The 21,438-nt window shown below is 40.9% G+C and overlaps 1 protein-coding gene across 2 annotated transcripts; it reads right to left on the bottom strand.

The window, feature by feature from the left end:
* Window positions 1–959: 959 nt before the first annotated feature.
* Window positions 960–21,135, bottom strand: slc66a2 (solute carrier family 66 member 2). Of its 2 annotated transcripts, XM_028963996.1 has the most exons (5): window positions 20,487–21,135; window positions 20,168–20,301; window positions 18,744–18,794; window positions 9,591–9,807; window positions 960–3,097 (listed from the first exon to the last, which is right to left on the bottom strand). In XM_028963996.1, the coding sequence occupies exons 1-5, from the start codon at window positions 20,687–20,689 to the stop codon at window positions 2,890–2,892; spliced, it is 813 nt and encodes a 270-aa protein (XP_028819829.1). In that variant the 5' UTR covers window positions 20,690–21,135; the 3' UTR covers window positions 960–2,889. The 2 variants fall into 2 exon arrangements, with proteins under 2 accessions (XP_028819829.1, XP_028819830.1); XM_028963997.1 differs by lacking the exon at window positions 18,744–18,794.
* Window positions 21,136–21,438: the final 303 nt, after the last annotated feature.

Below are 21,438 nucleotides of genomic sequence, written 5' to 3'. Positions count from 1 at the left end.
TCCTCCTGATTGCTTTGGTCCTACCTCATCATTTACCTGCTTCCTTGTTCTTCACCATCTTGGGTCACTGTTACATGTACAATTTTCAGACCAATTACATACAAAACCACTTTACATTTACCTTTACAATAGTGTCTTCAGCTTTAGTGTCATCCTTGAAACTCATGTACAATGAGTTGGTTTTTTATAAAAAAAAGAAAGAAACAGAGGCAGTATTAAGTGTGGACATTGAAGAGATGGACAATATATAAGGGAGCTAGTATGTAAAGCAGTGAAGGTTTAAAGATTTTAGGTTCTGGTATGGAGGTAAAGTGCAATTTTAAGGAGCTGCTTAATCATGAGGTTAAACTACATTAATAAGGACTGTTTAAAATGCCACAGTGCTCACTGTTCTCTTGATATATAAGAAAAAATATAGGAAAAATGTAGCTAAAGCAGAAGGGGGAGGGGGGCTTTGAAGAAACAGCTACCACAGCAGTAAACTGACTTCTGCCTCAGATCTGCACTGCACTACGGCAATGAAATAAATTTAAAAGGACACCCACACAAAGAAACAATACACTCCTTTTTAATGAGTCCAGTCGTTCCATATGTCTTTCAAACATTTCTCATTGAAAATAATGAGCTGTGCAAGGAGCATTATAAAAAAAAAAAAAAAACAGGAATTTGTATATTTACTGTATACAACATGATCTGATCGTGGAATAATGACTTTAAACATACAAAGGCAGTGGAATGGCAGTGGGTACTACTACTACTACTACTAATAATGTCAGTCTAGCTGAAGTGTGCATAAGTCATAGTGTAAAAATACAATAATTCTTATAATAAGGTATAAACCAGCAATCAAAATATAAGGCCGCTTGACTCCAAACACACAAACATGAATATAACAGTAAAGGAAAATCACTGTTACAGCATAAAAAAAAAAAAAAAAAAAAAAGTTATTTTTGTGGAAAAAGAGAATGGAAATAATAATAATTATTATTATTATTATTTGTTTTCTCCCATGCACACACACACCAAATAACACAGCGGGATTTGGCCTCATAAAATAAACACGCATTGACTAAGTGCATGTGTGCAAGAAGCAACAAAAAAACATTATTATTATTATTACTACTATTATTATTGTTATTATATGCAATGGTTTTGAAAGCATGCCCATTAGACATACCATGTGCAGGAATTCAGAAGGGCAATTGAGCTGCCAAATTCCATGAAAACATCCTTGACTCAAAAGTAATGGATGTGTGAGATGGGGTTTTAACAAACAAGCCATTTAGCAATACCAAAAAGGAACGTCAAAAATACAAGGTATCAGATGCACATAAAATGTAAACATGATTCACAAGACAATCAACAAAAACAATAAAAAAAAAAACAACAATACAAATAATAAAAGGAAAAATAAGAAAATAATATATATTTTTTCAAATCACATACATATAAAGACTTGCCCATAACCAATCACATTACATTTGAGGAAATATTTATCAGTATATTTCTTCAGTGGCCACCATTTATGAGCAACTCTTTTCCAGACTCATACAGACCCCCGACTCCTTCATGTGTCTCTTCATGCCAGTACTGAACATGGTTATATGACAAAGCCAAAAACTGGTAATAATACAAAGGCTGAGCAATAGAAACACAAAATAACAAGAATGGATATAAAAAAAAAACGTAAAAATGTACTGTGATTGGAGTACCTAAAGCTAGATTTGTTCCTGAATGGGTGCCACTCACCCAAACACAATCCCTGACCTACAACCACTCAGACAAAATATCTACTGTACCTCATGTACCGATGAGTCGAACTTGTGGGGACCTGGGATTTCCCAGATAATCATTCCAACACTTTTTTTTTTTGTTTGGTTTGTTTTAATACTGGCCACTATTACCTTTTGCCTAATCACCTGTATTTCCAAACGTAACATTTAAATAAAAAAATAGTCAGTCCCATATGACACATACAGTGGAGTGTAAATTTAAAGCGAAAGAATAAATACCATAAAAACATCTTATAAACGGCAGGGTCTCCATAAAACAACAATTTTTCTGACAACAAAGTAGTCACGAAATAATAAATGTAGTACGCTGTTTGGGCATATTTTTTTCATAACTTCTAAATAGGAAAAGTTTTTGGATTTATGCCAAGGAATCTTTATACCTTTGTAAGCATTATTTGGGACATTGGCACCCAATTACTAAACTAAACTAAAACTAAAATAAAATTAATTAATAAATGTTTGCCAAATTAATGTTGGTCCAGTTTGTTCATTATTCGACGCTTTACGATATAAAATTTTAATAGTGTACATTTCACTGAGGGTTGCTGGGACAAGCTTGTGTGGACATACATTTCTTCCTCTGAAAGCGGAAGGAGCCCTTGTCAGAATGTCTCTAAGGCAAAGATTTCCACGCAACAATAGTCAGTCCTGAGCCCACATTTGTAATAACAAGTATTTTCTCTTTCATAATTACATAGAATAAGAATAGTGTTTTTGTCGAGTACTAAGACTGTTGCTGCCACCAGCTCAATAACGGATATCATTCATGCAATATGTCCTTAAAACCAGTGTGCATGCTCAGGTGCATAAATATATGCACACACATATTTATTTGATGCCCACTTTAATGCGCATTACAAATATAGATGCATGCGCAGTCCAGTAAATATCAGACTATATTCACTTGTGGCAAATATGTTTTTAAAAAAAATTATAAAAAAATAGTAACAAGTAGTCCACGAGGTCATCCTTGAGGGACAGTCCTGCTGACCTTTGACACCATTCAGGTGCAGGCGGACTGTGTGTGCCCATACCTGCTGAGCGTTGTGTGGTGTGTGTGTGTGTGTGTGTGTGTGTGTGTGCGCGCAAGTGCGTGTCAGAGAGCCTTGGCACTGGTGGGGTGTGTGGTGTGGGACACGGGCTTCTGGGGGTAGCGGCTGTAGTAGTAGACCTGGAAGAGGATGGTGACGTCCACGCACACCTGCAGCAGGCCACAGATCCAGAACTGCACGGGTGCCTGGGTCAGCAGGAAGTAGCCCGTCTTGAAGGTGTCGCCGCTTGTCCACATCAACACCATCTTTATGCTGTGGGGTCGCACAGAACGCAAGACGTCAAAAACACTGGTGCTGGCGTGTTATTCCACACAGCGGCAGAGGAGCAGGACTGGAGAAGATCTGCTCTCCTTCCTCAACACGTTTACAGCAACATAGTCAGTGACCCCCATACTCAAGATTCTTAAACGAGTGTTCAAGAAGGGATTAAAATGAAGACACACAACAATGCATGTGCAGCACAAGCCTCTCTGCCAACCACTATGGCCATAAAAAATAGTCTGCGGATCGCGCTCGTCCCCTAAGCGCATCTATTTGTATGCATATTTTACAATGGCTGTGTCAGAGCAGTTTAGCTTCCGAATTCTCTGCAAAGTGGCTCTGGCTTCTTTCACAAAAGCTCACGAGACACGGCGGAGGCCAAACCGCCCAAGGATGGAGGAGGAAATCTCTTTTACGTTGCCGCTGTGGGCAGAGGACGTGCCAGTCGGGGCGGCACTCCGAAGCGTTCTGAAACAGGCGGGATGGGGGCGGGGTTTCCTGCAGCTCCTACAGGAGCAGAAGACGGCACGCTGCCACCAAGGCGTCCGTTTCAGAGCCAGGCGTGCGGCAGGCCGCAATTTTGGAAAAATGGAGCTCGGACGCCTCTGCGCAGCCACAGCTGTCCGACGGGGAGCCTGCAGTAATATAAAACATCGCGTGCGTTCGGTTGTACAATAAACCATATTTGGCCAAGCATGAAATAACATGCTAATGGAGAACAATAAATAGTGGAGTGGAGCGGAGGCTTTTCAATGCTAATGTCCATCGGAAGACAAGCGCATAGCGGTGATTTGTACCAGAGAGATCATAAAATACCTAAATATTGATTGGTGATTGGCACAGTAATATTTTCACCAAAAACATGATTGGTTATTGGTTCAGGAACTTCTGGCCCATCTTGCAGATGAAGCTTTGTCTCTGATGAACCCTGTCTCTGCTGCACACGCCCCGCAGATGGCTGCGGTTCAGTGAGTGCTAATCCATACCCACAAGTGGTAATTCTCTGGCCAGACAGTGAGCAGTTGTCTTGACTCACCTGAGGGAAGAGCACGGGGAAGAAGGATTTTGAGTACCAGCTCATTTCAGGAAACTTTTTTTTTTTTTTTTAAATGTAAAACCAACCACATAAAATATTTAAATGCTATGCATATTATATAAAAATGGTTAAAATAATTTGTTCCAAGCAATAGATGAAAATGCCGCATAACATCCAACATTTCCCCCCCCCAAACACTTTTTGACGTCAAATTCATCTACTGTCATGTTATGAATGTTGCACAGGCCTAATTTTCAGACGAATTTATGTATTACAATGAGCTGATAAATCATTATTAGATGCTCACATCCCAAGAATTTACAGATGAAACAATATCAAATCAATCATATACAAATCATATTTTTTTGCCAAGGACTACCCAGAAACACAGAAAGGCATCGGCATCACAGGAAGCCGAAATGGTCAGCGGCTGGTAAAAAGAGCGGCAGCAAAGGCCAAGGCGTTCCTATGGATACAGTCTTGTGACACAAGGCCTTTGGCAGATGGACGTTTCTATGGCTACGTGGCTCGGCGTGTAAACAAAGTCAAACTCGCAGCCCATCTTTCCATGACACTCCGGGGCATCTGCCCAACGCAGCAAGCGGTTGCTACAGAGACCTATGCACCATGACAACCAGGAAAATCATGACAGCCAGTGATAAAAGGCTTACGTAAGGTTGGCCACGGTGGTTGTGAAGAGACGGAAGCGGCAGCCGCTGCGGTGCCCGAATTCTGGAGAGTGGGCTCTCTGGAGGTGGATGTGACAGCACAAGCACATCTCCAAAAAAAAAAAAAAAAAAAGGAAAAAATTCCCAAATTCTTTTATTGTAACCTGATTAAATGGAATATGAGAAGGTTGCTAAGAGACCGTTTTTAAGGAACACATCGAGGGCAGCTTTAGGCGTTTTACACATATAAAAGGACTTTACCTGGGAGAAGCCCAATGATTTACCGCTCTCCCACACATCACTTCCTCGTTCTGGATTAATTGAACTCGTGACCACCCCTTCAGCAATGTCTGTCTGTGTAACTTTGGTATGGAGGGTTAATTCCATGCCTTCTTCACATCACACCACCGTCGAATTTCACTTTTTCCAATTTTGCCCAGCCTCCCTGCTCTAAAATCACTGGATCGCTCTCTATGCGACTGCTCCCATTCAAACATGGAATAAATCACAGGTATAACCTTGTTTGGACCTTGACTCTGGCTAGATTATCCCAGATGTGTTTTTTGTAAACTTTCAATATTCATTTGAATTCCCATATTCATATTTGCACTCCATGAGACAGCAGGACTAAATTTACAAAAATTCACAGATACAAACAAGAAAGGACATCTTAATAGTTGTCTGCACCTCGAAGTGGTGGAACTAATGTTGCATTTAAACTCAGAAGATGAAATTCACTCAAGTTACCAGTTGGGGAAAAAAAAAATAAAAAAAATCGGGTTAACAGCCAAGAATTCCACAAGTTGGATTGGTTCCACCATCCCTGACCTCATAACCCAAGACGGCTGCCATTCTGTAATACATGTCTCTCCAAAGGAGACCTGTGATTTAAGAGTTCGTTATGTTTTGGTTGACCTCTTTTAATGGCCTAGTCATGAACATTGCCTTGTGTGCTGTGCACTGATTTAGGTAATAAAGCCTGCCGTTGGACTTGAAAGTCCTGTGTCTTTTTGCCTGACCGTTTCCCTGCCTCTCTACAAACTGACTGCCTAAACAGAAGGTCTAATGATGAACGAGGATTTGATGCAGCTGCAATTGAGAATTACAGCGCAGTACTGAAGTAATGAGCTGAAAACATGGATAAAATAATTTGTTAATTGAAATAAATAACAATTGGGCCTTATTTGGATTCTAGCAAATGCCTCCATGTTGCATCTTCACAGCAATTTGTCAGCTGAGTTGCTTGGCCTGCCAGAAGCTCCTCTCTATATCCGAAAGAAACAGTAAGCAGGGCAAACCAACGTAACACACCGACCTCTGTGACTTGCCTCAGCACAGACATGCATGTCCAATTACTGATCATTATAGCTGGATAATAAAAAAAGAGCTTGAGGTCCTACATGACCAACAATTTCTAGGATGTAAGAGCAAAACGCCACCCTACAACCTTCTATGGACATGAATATCATAACAAATGTGCATAACGAGTAAGAACTGTAATATACATGATATTACGGTACATTTACATTTAGAGCATTTATCAGATGCCCTGTATGGTACATTATGTTAACATTTACTAAATTGATAAAGTCCATCTATTATTTAAAATGACATATGCTGATCTGTATCAAACTAATTTGACGTGAATGACTCCAGCTGTACAGAGCCACACCTATTCCCTCAGCTCCTCCCACATTTATTTCGCACTGTGGGTCGATCTAAGCTCCTTTTTCTTTTTATTGTGGGGATAAAACACAATTAACTGATTGTGGTGCAGTGATGAAACGAGGACGTTCACATCACTCAAGAAGTTTAAATGTGTTACATCACACAAAAAAGAACCGAGGCCCACTTTTACTTTAGAGGACAATGGAAAAACTACATAAAAAATATTTTAAATTATTACCACATAAAAAAATAAATAAATGTAATAAATAAGCATATTTGTCAGCAAAATGTCCTTACTTTCACATTTTCCATCCAATTCTTGATACAACACACACACACACAACACAAATGCAGAACAGATCAGAGAATTTCTTCTACCAACACACACCCACACACACTTCTCTCTGCAGCACTTTAAGAGATGACATGTTGGAACACAGTGGGCACCTGTCCCCATCTCCTTTGCCTGTCACTGTCCCAGTCGCCCCAATAGCCTATGTCCCACGCATTCAGCTGGCAGGAGGGCACAGACCCACGGCAAAGGCGCGCACGCACGCACGCACGCACACACACACAGGAATTCTGCATTATCTAATGCAAGGGACATGCTCTGGCTTTATATATCCCTCATTTTGGTATATATCTAACTAACTCTTTAAAAAAAAAAAAAAAAAAAGTTATATACAATAATTAAATCAATTTTGAAAGTCAATCTTAATTATTTTCAAAACTCTGCAGTCGAATTCAATTAATTTATTTATAACCCACTACTGCAGTGCATGATATTGGACTACATTGAAATCTAGATCAATGTTCTAATCTATAGCTGGGCCCCTTCCTCCCACTGCATGCTGGGAACAACCCACAAGACCTGCTGTTCTGGAGATGGTCAAATAGAATCACAATTTGGTCAAACCTGGACATAACGATCTTCTTTCTAGCTCTAACCTGCTTGAAGAAACTTCCCGAAATGCTACCAATCAGACATAAAAACCTGACGCAAAGTTGTTTAACAACTCTCCAGCAGCAGACCAAAACTCTTCAGCCCCCAGAGGAGAGGAACTTTAATGAGGAAAAAGTGTGTGAAGTGTTTTAAAAAAAATGGGTGCGCATTTGGTATGATTGCAATCTACCATAGTATTTGGAAGCCGTGAAACCCCTGGCTTAGATCCTGCTAATTCTTTGAAGGTGCGTTTCCTAATAAATGCATGTTTTCACAGTTCCAGGTTCTGGAAGAAGCTGGATGTGACAAAGTAGCGGCAGAGGTGGAAAGGCGGCCTGCTGCTGGTTGGCCTGAGGGCAGAGGTGGATGAGTATTGGCTGTGAAAGCCCAGAGAGGGACCTGTCCTGAGAGATTACAGACACACAGTACATCAACATGGCACTACAATATTGTTTATGGCACACTGAGAAAAAATCCTATTTGGTCATCTGCGGCCTTAGCAGTGCCAGATCCCGAGAGAACGACCTGATGCTCGGACAAAAACAATATTTCACATGATATATTTAAACTTACTGCATTACAAGGGAAATTTCATGACTCAAGGAAGGGGAGACTTATGTGCCATAAATGGAAAGATGTGGAGGAGGCAATGGCCAATGGAAACATGTTTATGAAGGGGAAAAAAATTATAAATATGTTTAGAATGTCAAACGAACAAACAAAATTGCCAGAACCTAAAACTGTCAGGCAGAAATGGGTGTAAATTTAAACTACCAGTCAAAGGTTTGGACACACCTACACATTTCTACGTTATAAAACACAACTGAAGTCACAGGACTATAAAACACCACGTAAGGTTATGTAAAAATAGCAAACAAGGCAAAAAGTCTCTCTTTTGCTGTGATGGCAGCATTTCACACTCTTGTCTTCTCTCCACCCCTTAAATTGGACAACGGGGACAGTTTCCATCAGTCCTGAAGGTAAACACTTTCTTATCATTCACTCATGTTAATGAACATCTCATCAAGCTGCTTTTAATTATTACAATAGTGAACAAAGCAGCCATGAAGGTAAAAAGAGGAGACTCTGAAACAACAGATTCTAACATACTTCACTTTCTCCTGATACGACAAATACTAAATATGTTTCTTGCATTGGTATCTTCAATATGGCTTTAACTACTACATAGAGATGTATCCAAATTTTGACTTGTAGTGCATACAATCTATTGGCCCTGAATTATGAATGTACGAAGGAATCAATGCAGGTCATAATACATTAGGAGTATAAAATTAAATACAACTAAAATAATGTACACACATAATAGCAGATTACATATTAATCAAGTGCTGAGTAATGGCATAAGTTTAAAAATTACTAATTCAAAAGAGGATTAAACTAATATATCTGGCCCCCAAAATTGTATGCAAAAGCTCTGAAGTTCTGAAGCACATAACTAATGCATTGAACTAATAGCAGCACATAATAACTATGAATATTTATTACAACACAAACTTTGCATTAAATGGGTGTTAACTAATTTGTATGTTTTTAACCAAATGATTGAGCACGTCATTTAATTGAATATCTTAATTGCTTGCATAATTCGTTTTATATAATAAGGATACGGACTAGGGCTGTTGGCATTCTAATGGTAGGTGAAAAGGATAATTAAAAGAGCAGAATTAAATGAGCAGAAACGTAAAAAATGTAATACTTTCATTAACCTACTCTTAAAATCAATTCAGTTAATATTGTTCTTGGCTAATGGAAAATAAATATTCACCCCTGCGTGTTATGGGCTATATGAGAACCTCATCCTCAACCTCAGTTGACAAATCACAGCAGCGGGAGAAAAATCTATACATCTGATATGCGATACCAATATGTAAAATAAAGTAGGCAAGTATTGTGACTGTAAGGTTATCAATATATAAACATTTAAACACAATGTTGATTCATGCAATTGGCCTCCATTACCATGACACTGAAGAAGCAAGTCTTTGAAATAGATATTAATAGGCAGATATATATATGTACACAACATAATGGCATTTTTATTTCTCTGGTTAACTTTCATTAAATGAGAATTATGTGCAGTAATGATGAGAGATGAATTATTCTGGAGGTTGCTTTGTTCGATTCTATGACTGGTTCTCCAAACCTCACCTCATGCCTTCTGTGGACTTGTTCTGGTAGTTGCAGAAGAGTTGTGGTGTGCCCAGCATGGCCTCGGTGAACACAGCCAGGAAGCCCAGGCTCTCCACAAACAGGACCGAGTCCAACAGCAGGTAGGTAAGGTAGGCGGCCACCGCTGTGAAGGCCAAGACGCACTGCAGGTAGTCCACGAACCTGCTCCATGACCAGAAGTAGTTCCAGTCAAAGTCTGAGACGAGAGGGGAGAGCAAGCAATAAAAGTTACATTTCTGGTGCTAAATGGCCCATCGAAAAATAAAAGCACTGTTTAAAACCAAACCAACTTGACTTGTAATTTACACTGTCGATTTCTCTTAACATGTAAAGAGTGTTACTGGTGTGTGAGTGAATCTCATTTTTCCGACAGCTGTACTGTACTTACATCAACAGTACAGAATATGTGAAGTAATCGGTTTTGCGCGCCATGAGATTATGGGTGGAAAAAAAAAGGAAAAACTCTTGCATATTAAGAGTAAGGAACATTTACAAGAATATACAGGGTGGGCAATTTCTATGGTTACACCTTGACAATCCAACACAATGGGCAGCACATTGAACACATATTATAAGTGGTCAGAAAACTCATGAAAGAATAAAGTTACATTAAAACCATTGTTTTTCTACATTTTATGTGTCACATGACCATCTTCCTATTGAAAAAACAAAAGTTGGATCCATATAAATGGCCCACCCTGCAGAGTTGTATGGTTAATTCTTTCAGTTAAACCACACGTCAAACATTCGTGGCCCTTGGGCCACATCCCACAAGATGGGATGGTGAAACACTGACAACACACAAACTAAAGATCCCAATATGCAGTGCGCACTTTGCTAACAAACTGAGTGCCGGCACTTTGGTGACTTTGAAGCATGAAAAAAAATGTTGAGCTGCTTCATAACCCATTTGCAGTCAATGTGGAAACTGCTCATGTACAGATTCAGCTGCAGTGTAAAGATCACAGCATGGCAACTAAAGCACTGCATTATGGGATCTGTAGTTTGTGTGTTATCAGTGCTACTTATCACCGGGCCATAATAATCGATCTATATAAAATGGTCCCGCGGGATGTGGCCCGTGAGCCGCAAGCTTTACCCACCTGATGTAAACAAATGAAATTCTGACACGCTGTCACTTACTGGTCACAAGTTCCACTTTAAGTTCAGTTGAGCTTTATACTCATTTCAGCTGAATAACATTTCATGTTATTCAGTACATAGTGAAACGAAACAATGTTTCTGCTACATGTGACATTTAAACAAAGATACATACTGACAAAGTGCACATATGCAACATCGAAAACCGGCTACATAAAAAAACATGTTGACAACAAAGACAGCTAGACAGCGCAAATAAACTGAAATTGGTAATTAAGGTGCAGAGTAACAATGTGCAAATGCTGCTGGAATTCAAATGTAATAGAGATATATTCTGAACATAGGAGGCAGGTTCTACCAATCACTTGCTTGATAACTGCTACAACAGCAATAGAAACTAGTCGGTCATTCTAGTTGCTTTTTGGAGATTTGAACACACCAACCTTGAAATGTCCTTTTACACACCAAACATAGACTTCATTAAAGAACTCGGACCCGAGAATCGCTCATTCCTGAAAATATGTAATGATGTATGCAGCCCATCCAAAATATGCCCCCCCCCCAATGATAATCATTAATTTCCACAAATATGCATTCACACAGCAAACGCCTGTCAGTTGTGCAGCAAACAGACCTTCCTTCACGTCAGGTGCTCACGGCACCAGGACAGACACCCAGGCTAAACCCTGGAGTGAGGGCTGGGTTGAACCAACCTGACCCAGAATAATCCTTTCGGCCAATTAGCTTTGCTCCTTTGCGCGCAGGGCCATGACAAGTACAGGAAATAAGCCTCATCAGCCCAGTCCTTGAGTGCGGGGAAAGAGGACGAGAGACCATTAGCCCCTCGCGCAATTCAGCCGCAAACATCACGTTACATTTTTACGCAGCAGCATCAGCTTACAAAAGTTTCCAACTATTCAAATGTAAGGAACGAACATGGATGAGAGAAACCCAACCGTTGCATTTTCACAAACATTAACGCCAAAGCAAGGATCCCAGGAAGTACACATACATGATCAGGTCATAGATGGGTCACAGAACACACATGGACAATTTTACAAGAACATGGTACTCGTAAATACTTCATTAAACATAAGGCTAGAACCTACTGTAAAACAATGATTAATGTCCCTGCACAATCAAGTGGGACCCTGAGGTCACATGGTGACTGAACGGGAGACATAAATGATGCTGCATCACTTAACCACCCAAATCTATGTTTGGCCTCATTTGGACAAGAGTACCCACTGCTTACTACTACTTACCAAGGGTAATGGGTTAAATGCAGAGGGCAAATTTCACTGTGTGCACCATGTGCTGTGCTGCTGTGTATCACTTCTTCACGAGATGCTCCTTGAAGAGTGAGTGAAGGAAAGTGGTAAATGTAGGAACTCCGATTTCAAAGGAGTGTTGGGAAAAACATCCCCATTGTCTAACTTGGGGTACTGTGGTTTTTAAGCCTTAAATTTGAAACATTCATCTTAGTTTACAATTTTTGGTTTCCCCACATAACTTCATGTGTGTTATTTCATAGTTTTGTTTGTGTGAGGTTAAAAAAAAATAAATAAAAATGGTCAAAAGAAATTGCAAAAGGATACAACATGTAACAGCAAATCACCACAACTTTCTACTGTACTCGCAAAACAATTCAAATGCAAGCCGCCTGGAGCTCCTGACAACAAAGTAATTTACTTTTCATTAAAGTCTGACTTTATTATCTTTACTGATGCTTTACAGCCATTAGCGCTGTAATGCTGCTTCAAATGTTCAATATTTTAGAACTTACAGAGAGCAGGAGAGAGATGACATGCAGCTCAAAATTACATTAACGGAGAGATAATAAATGGAGCGAACACAGTCAGCACTAAAACAGAGAGGCACTGCTGCACGAAAAAAAAACAAAAAACATGACTTGTTCTCGAACTCTGAAATTATATTACTATGAGTATTAATCCACAACTCTTTTCTTTCTTAAAGACTCACCTTTCCCCCCCATACGCATTCAAAAAAACTGGATAATTGTCTTATACTTGCCCAAACTGTATATTGAATATCTCTAGCTAGTATTTTTTATTGCTCTATTCAGCATCTTCCACACTGGAAATGTGCTTTATAAACTAACCTAACCTGACCTGCAGTGTGACTGCAGCAACTGTAATATAATACGGATTTATTGAATTACTGACTGTAAATGCTACCGACATTTCAGTGGACTTCAATTAGAGTGTGTGTGCACGCATATCCAGTTATCACCCTGGAACTTGTGCTCAGATCTCACAACTCGCCTTGCAAAAACCCTCATCCTGCTGCACATACAGGACAAGATAAGATAAGACATAAGAAAGACAGAGAGGAACGTGGCTTTAAACCCGCAACGTCTGCTGTCTCCACTATCACGAACAGGGAAGCAGGGGGGAAATAAAGGCCTTCTGCTGGACCTGCGTTTGTGACAAGGCTCCCTTCACGCTGCCAGAGCCACTGAATGGCAGGTTCTCGGCAGCCAGGACCTCCTGCTGTTAAGCAATCCCTCATTTACCTCGGCCAGAACGCGAGTCGCACACGCCGGACCGGGCTAGGGGACTGCAAATCGTACCCAGGATTATGGCGGAATGGCAGCGAGTAAGTGCATCTGGCTGGGCTGTCTGCGCCAGGCCGATAACAGCTCCAGAGCATGATGGGAAGGGGGCGCCACCAGGCTGATGTGAGGCAAGGGCAGCCAGACACGGCTGCACTTTTATCAACACAAGAATGATACTTGCCATCCAAAAGACCAGCCTCTTCATTTTCACGTCAATTTCACTAAATCACACAACCAAGCAGGTCATGTGATAGGAGAAGGGAAAGGCACAAATAAGGGCGTAATAATGCCAATTCGGCATTCTCGCCCCATGCTCTTGTAAAAACACATGAAGACCATGTGGTGTTGGAGAAGAGAATAGAGAAAAAAACTCTTTCTCCCTCCACACAAAGCACTGTATTCAACCACTCCAATTTGATGTTACCTGGCAGAAAGAGGCATGGCACAATAGAGGTTAAAAATGAACAGTTTCTAATTTATTAACACGGTAGATAATTATTGTAGTTACATGTGAATATTGAATGTAAAAAGGTACCAAGGTTGCAGAGAAAATAAACATGAGAAGAAAGAGTAAAGAGGGAGAAGAGAAAAAGAGGGGGAGAGAAAGACTCAGAAACCTTCCGGTTTCCGATGGAAAACCCTCTGAGCAAGAGAGCCCAAAAGTCCCTCTTTCCACATGTGTGCAGACTTTTATACCCCTGGCCTACAGGAAGTTGTCACTGGCCTACAGGAAGTTGTCACTGACCAATCAGAACCTGTTGTTTCTGATGTCACGCCCCCCCGGTGCCTCCCATTTGGGGAAGACAAAGAGGGTGGGCGGTCCTGACGGCTGATACTTCACACGTTGATGTCGGACAAAAGGCATGTAAAAACCGGGGTGTCGAATCTTCACCCACAACCATCGACACAGGAATGTCACACTTCCCCCTGCAGACATCTGTTATGCAAGACAAAAACAGGCTCCCACGATGTCCATTCTTACACTCTCTCATCACGGACATCAGTTACAGACAGTTAATGTGAAAGGTTGTTGCAGCATAGCTGCAGATGCAGAGCTGCTTACCCTGCCTGAGGAACATCTCCCCAGATGCCAGAGATGATGATGAATTGCCCTTTTTATGCAAGTAGTACATATATTAAATGATCTTTTCTGTAATGTACAGCAAAAAACTACTTTAACTGTATAATCCATTTCAGAAATCGATTATATGTGTACAAATAAGAAAAAAAAAAAAGTACACAAAATGATAAATGTTTTATAAGCCAATGTAAAATATAACACGTTCTTTACATTCCTCACTAATCTGCTGGTCACATTTGAATCAAATATTCTAGATGACTTAATAAAAACTATTTCTGAAGTTAATCCAAATCAGAAGCTCATCATGTTGAATGTTGTTGCTACTAACAATATTAATAAGAGAGCTCTGTATAATGTTGATTACTTAATTATAAGATAAATGGAACAAAACTGAAATAAGCATTGTGCTTGTTTGCCAGTGTTTAAACCATGTATAAAAGCAGCATAAATCTCACACACACACACACACACACACACACACACACACACACACACACACAAAAAGGATAATTTGTTTCTCTTCTTTAAAATACAGATAAGTAAGATTTCTTAGTCTATTTATTAAGGTTCCAAGGTTTTAGAATCATGTTCATTTCAGACAGATGCAAAAGTGCATGGATTACCAATTTATGGCTCTTCTATAGCAATGGAGGTTGATCGAGCCTTGAAAGTTGGTGCTATCAATTCCTACAGATGTCCCACGTTATGTGGCAGTGGTGGCCTAGTGGTTAAGGAAGCGGCCACTTAATCGGAAGGGTGCCGGTTCGAATCCCAATCCGCCAAGGTGCCACTGAGCAACACACCGTCCCCACACACTGCTCCCTGGGTGCCTGTCATGGCTGCCTGCTGCAGAGGACACATTTCGCTGTGTGTCACAATGACAATCACTTCAATTTCACTGGATTTTTGTTCGCCATTCAGGCGCCCTGAAACGAAACCGCTACCAACTTCGGCAGTGACGTGAAGCATGCACCTAGCTGGTTGATTCTATAGCAAGATAATGACCAAAAACATAAATTCACAGCTATGCCAGAAGCACCTAATGAAAAAGAATAAGACGGTAAACTTAAAAACATGGAGTGGCCAGTAGGGTCTCCAGACTCCAGTCTCCAGAGGAATTTTCAAGGTATTGAAATACATATTGTGTTTTGTGACCTAGGATTAAAATATTGTGAATTTTGTGAAATACATTTTGGACATATCAGCAAAGACCTAGCTCAAGGTCTAAACTTTGCAGGTAGCATAGAAACAACCTATACATTATAAGCCTTAAGCTGCATTTATGGCATTTATCATACGGCCTTATCCAGAGCCACTAACAATCACTAGTTACGGGGACAGTCCCCCTGGGGACTCTCAGGGTTAAGTGTCCTGCTCAGTGACACAATGGTAGTAAGTGGGGTTTGAACCTGGGTCTTCTGGTTCTTAGGCGAGTGTGTTACCCCCTACCTACTCACACACACACACTCCGACAACCATTTATCCAGCCATCTCTGCCCCCCTCTCCTCTGTGATCCATTCATTCCATCCCAGTAAGCTGGGCAGCATGTGGGCACTGAGCTGGCGCGGGCTTCAAACGGGTCCTCCCCACGGCGCTGTACTCCCTGTTATTGAGCTCGCAGCAGACGTTTCCACCTCGCTACACCGCTGGCGGTGTGTAGGCCCGGGACTGGCACCGCGGCGGGTTCGGCTTTTCAGATTTCCTCGTTTGGCGTGGGCTGTTATTACACATGCTTATTTAATTGCAGGGTTGCCTTCTTGGAATATACAGATATGAAGCAAATACAGCTGGCATCCGCTGATATATTTAGGGGAAAAAAGGTTGCTGAAGGGCATAGCGCATTTCTCATCATGAGGGCAGGATGGAAGTGCGAAATATTAGGGGGGGGTGAAGGAAAGAGTTTGATCTCACTTCTGAAAAGACTAATGAACACCGACCCATCGTTCTGCCCTTGAGGTCTGTGTTCATTCTCAAGACGTTCTCATACAAAGAATTCTGTGACCACCGTGACCAATGGATTCCTGCAGCTGAGGTATGGATGGACAACCTGCTAATCTCCTTTCTCACATTTAAAGACTTCCTCGTAGCAGGTTGACACCATAAGTCAGATGATTGAGATGTTATTCAAATTCAGAAACACGCACATACACGCACACATATACAGAAAAAGGAGCTGCCTCCTGCCTTGTATCACAACTTGGAATAATAAAATGTCCTCGAACTGCAGAGCTCAAGGCAGTCGATGCAAACCATTCAAATCATTAAACTCACGGCAAAGTGGGGGGAAACAGGCTGCTATAAACTTGCGGAAGTTGCCATTTTCCAGCAATCAAAAGCTGATTGTGGCTGCCATTGGAAACCCGCGGCGATAATGTGGCATGGGCTTTTAGCTACGTGGGAGGACCCGGCCGTTTAGGTCCATTACTGCATGTCAGATGGGAAGAGAGCGGGGGCGGGGGTCTGTGGGACATCCTGTCCTGCTGGGTTGGGTCTGCCAAAAATATCGGCATGGGATTCATCATGCAGCATAAGGGAAGGGTGGAAAGCTCTCCTGTATTATTAGTGAGCAACTTGTTTTAGACGCTTGTGCAACGCAGACATTTCCGTTTTATTTGCTGAAAGGTGTCATTACCGTAATGCTTGTTGTTACGGTTTTACGTCTTTTTCTTAAGTAACAGGAGAAAATCTCCATTTTTGCGGGGGAATTATCATTTTCCAGAAGGAATAAAACCCCACTGGAAAGGGGTGATGCTTAATGATGCAAAAGTTATATCTGGAAACGCTGTAATTTTGTCCATTAAGACCAAGCCTATGAAGACCATGTCCACTAAATGAGCTGGCCCAAGGGTTATAGGCCATGAGTACTAGCCTCGTGATACTAGAGGTTATGCATAATAGTCACACTAAATAATTGTCCTCTAAGGGCTGGTACAGAATAAAGATTCATCAGCAACAATAGACCCGGAGGAACTCATTCCCAGATCCTAGATCTATTGGCAGAGGTTCACCCTAAATAAATAAATTAGTAATATCTTCAATACATTCACTGTGTTTGGTCTTGTTGGAAGGTCCAGAACCTCCAAACTGTCCTGTAGTAAATGTACTGCTTAACATCAACACCGGTAGAAATGACGAATGGAATTACGTGGATGGGACGTCATAAAATGAGCATAAATACGTCCTAACTTGTGACACACCACACATGTGACACCACGGCAAATAACCCAATGCACACAGAGAAAAGATGAGCAGTGGCACCTTGGCAGCCTTCTGATTACAGGTCTGTTTCCTTGGGCCAACTGCTATGCCAACCACTGAGCCTTCTGGGTACGGTCTTGAACCTTTACACTAGGAACTAACAGTGAAAACGAAAAAAAATCACACTTTTTTTTTTATCAAATCAAGACTATTAAAATAAGGATTATTAGTAATCTGACTGCAATATTTTCATGCTTTCAATAAAACTAATTGGTTCGACATTAAAAAAGACTGAGAATGGGAAACAAACAAACAAGTACTGTGCATACTTGCAGCGCCTTTCATGCCAACTGGACAAAACCTGTCTTCCCACACCATCTACTGTTCAAAGAGCAAACAACACTCCTATTCCACATTTTTACCAGAATTAGGTTACTGAATATAGAGAAAAAAAATATTAAATGCTAATCTATTTGCCTTATACAGCATCATTACAGGACTAGTAGTGAAACAGAAAGCCAGAGAAAATGTTGTGAGATTTCAGAAACCAGTGAATTCTAGCATTCAAATGTTAAAGTATCACCAGACCAAACTAGAAGACCATAATGTCGTGATTAGTTTCTTACATTGAAATCCTAACACATTATTTGAATGCATTTGAAAACTGTAGTTAATGCACAAATCATGAGCAACAGACTGAGCGACTAGTAAACAACAGTTGACATGAAAGATTGTTATTGAAAAGAGTCACAGTGTCACTGAAAACCATGCATTCATTTTCCATGCGCGCCCCAAAAGCCTCTTCTACTTACTGAGATGGGTCTCGGATTAGAGGATTAAAAACATCTGATGGTTCACACCAAGCAACACACAAATGTTCACTGCATAACCATTTCCATGCGATTCAACACTGTTTAACAAGTGTTGAATCCTGAACGCATGCATTCTAACAAGAACATGCATTCTCTGGATGGAAAGTAACAAAAAATAAATAAAATTATGCATGTTTCACACACAGAGAGACATGCACGGTGTGCATGAAGGGTTAGTGAAAAGCACTGGTTAGTCATCGGGGTTCTGAGCAGGACGTCTCTTTCACTCCAGTGGGATGAAGCACAGGAGGATGGATGAAGACTAAGAACAATACTGGATGCTGGCAGAAATGGTACATACCCAAAAAGAGCTTCTTAGGAATTTTGACCTCCTCATCCTTACTGTCTGAAGCTACAGACAAAAAAAATGGAAAGACAGAAGGAGGTGGGACAAAAAAAAAAAAAAAAAAAAAAAAAAAAAAAAAAGAAGAAGAGCTTGTTTTTCACATTTCCCCTCAGAGTGAACCTACAGCACAGTTATATTGGCACATTTTATGACAAACACATTTTGAAAGACCAATACATCTAATTTTAAATAGTTCAGCTGGTCATTCATTCAATGCTGTTTGGGGAAAATGACTTTGGGAAATGATATATACTAGTACTTTCTGACATTAGTCATTTAAATCACATATCTGATTCACCCCTGAATGGTCTGTTGGGTTTCAACTTTGTCATGGAATGATGAGCAAGAAGTAGCCCAGCAAAAAACAGGTCAAGAACTGGATGTCTAATCTAGACATGGCACAATAAGAGATTTGGCGCAAGTGTGAGATTCAAATTTGGGTTTAAATCGAGCAGTCTGAACTAACCTTGATTTGTACTGATCACAAGTCTAATACCTACTTACTCATTTCTCAATGTTTGATCTCTATGGCCTAAAATGGCCTTAAGATGACATTTAGACTTGATGGATGAGGATTTGAAGAATGGCATAAGTAGCAGCTATTCTAAAATCATAGGATATAAAAGAATACACCACCAGAATTGGAACTTTGTTGGAAAGTATATAATCACTCCATCTGTCAGAGAAGAGAAATTACAGAAAGGGTTGAATCCGTAATTCAGCCTGCGGACGGTCACAAAGCCCCTAAAAAAAAAAAAAAAAAAAAAACAAGCCTGAGACCGTCCGATGGACTATTATATTGTAAATATAGACACGGCTGCTGCCATAGGACGGGTGGATCTTCTCACTAGAAGTTCCTGAATGGCCAGTCACGTGAAACTCGGATGGAGGTACTGATACGCCCTGAAGCCAGATCCAATTCCAGTAACAACACAGTCTTTCCATTCAGAGTCAAACAGAAGCGTCAGGAATCAGACTCCACCATTGCTATTTCTGGAATTTTGAGGGGATGAAATAACAGTACTTAGAGCTCTTTGAGCTTGATCAGGGATGAATTTATATCACCACCTTTACAGCATTTGTAGAATGGTCAAGTTTGAACACATGGAACGACGTTTCATAGACATACCTTTCAGTTCAACATACTACCTACAAACTCATCAGTTGGGAGGCTTGAGCTCCAACACATTAGGAATGAGCTCAGCACATACTCATGTATAAACGATGCTGGAGAACTGCTGTTATTTAAAAGCACAAGGAGTGGGGGGATATACCAAAAAAAAAAAAGGCCCATTATCATATATGTCTATATAAATGTGTGGTTAAACATGATACAAATGGATATAGAGCCGGAGCGGGCATGAATGCCTGCAACAGACCTGTGAATAAGCGCCGCTTGGTGTTGATTTCCGTGGCCAGGCGGACAGTGGTGCACAGATTCAGCATGACGAGCATGGTGACGATCATGACTATGCTCTGCCATAACAGAGGAGTCTCAAAGTAGCGCCCAAACCTAGCAAGAAGAAGCACATCAATGCATTTTTTTTTCCACAAAATAAGATACAAAATTTATGATACAAAAAAATTGAGGATTTAATTTTTAAATCTTAACCGTGACCATCACGTTTAGAATGAAAGATCCACCCGATGTGCAGAAACTTCTCATCCCATAGAAGCCTTGGTGTCTACGAGCCTCACCTGAAGAGTATTCTTAAAATGTTGGCCACCAGCAGCACCAGACAGACGTAGGTGGAGAAGCCCTCTGCGTTCTGGGTCTGTCTGATGTCCCTGTACTGGGGGATGTAGGGGACCACTCCGCCGAAGATGATGGCAGTGGCGGCGATCCACGTGACCAGCAGGTTGACGAAATACGTGATTTGCTCGGAAATCTCATCTTCCATCTTCGAAACGAACGCCAAGTGTGAGTTGACTCCCGCCAAGTGTGAGTCGACTCCCGACTAAAGACCGCGTAACTTCAAGCACACAACGTCTATTTCAACTAGTTTCAGTTTTTTTTTTTTATTTTAAAGTTTTTAATTGTCCATTGACAATATACACCGCGTGTGTATGTTAATGTTAATGCTAATGTTAACAGAAATGCTTTTTGCTGCTGAACCGGACCTTTCTCCAGCTACCACCCAGATGAAAAGCAGTGGCTGCTAATGCTAGCTGCTGAACTAAGACGCATCTTGCGCTCCGTCTGTGCAGACGCATCGGCCAGCGACCGTCGAACACAAATTCCCCGTTTCTGAGTTCAAAATGTTGCTGCCATCCTTAGAATGAAGAGTAAAAGACGTTCGTGCGGTAAACCGAACTGGCAGTCATTCTAACAGCTGGCTTGGCAGCGCTTCCGCGTCGTGACGTCACATTCTTCCCGGAAAACGCCTTCCGGGTCCTAAAGCGAGCCCGGTAACTTCATGTTGAGCAAGTATCGATCGGCCTTTAAAAACAAGCCAGTGGGGTTCAGTCAACCAGACCGGATGGTCCGCTATGGTGACCCCTATATCGGCAATATATTTGAATCTGAATCAAAATATTTGAATTGCACAAAATGAATTTGAGTCGTTCAATCTGCACCTGAATGTATTCATTAGAATCTGAATTCCAATGAAATTGAAACTACATTTTTACATTCCTAAAAATGTGATGC

The sequence above is a fragment of the Denticeps clupeoides genome, chromosome 20 (assembly GCF_900700375.1).
Source record: "Denticeps clupeoides chromosome 20, fDenClu1.1, whole genome shotgun sequence".
NCBI lineage: Eukaryota > Metazoa > Chordata > Actinopteri > Clupeiformes > Denticipitidae > Denticeps > Denticeps clupeoides.
Note: the sequence above shows the minus strand (reverse complement) of the source record. Positions and strands in the feature narration are given on the sequence as shown.

Excerpts from the sequence above, each read along its gene's own strand:
- slc66a2 (XM_028963996.1), bottom strand. The coding sequence starts at position 20,689 with ATGGAAGATGAGATTTCCGAGCAAATCACGTATTTCGTCAACCTGCTG. Across the intron at positions 9,808-18,743 it reads TCCTAAGAAGCTCTTTTTGG|ACTTTGACTGGAACTACTTC; the intron begins GTATGTACCATT and ends CTCTCGTCTCAG. Across the intron at positions 3,098-9,590 it reads AAGTCCACAGAAGGCATGAG|CATAAAGATGGTGTTGATGT; the intron begins GTGAGGTTTGGA and ends GCGACCCCACAG.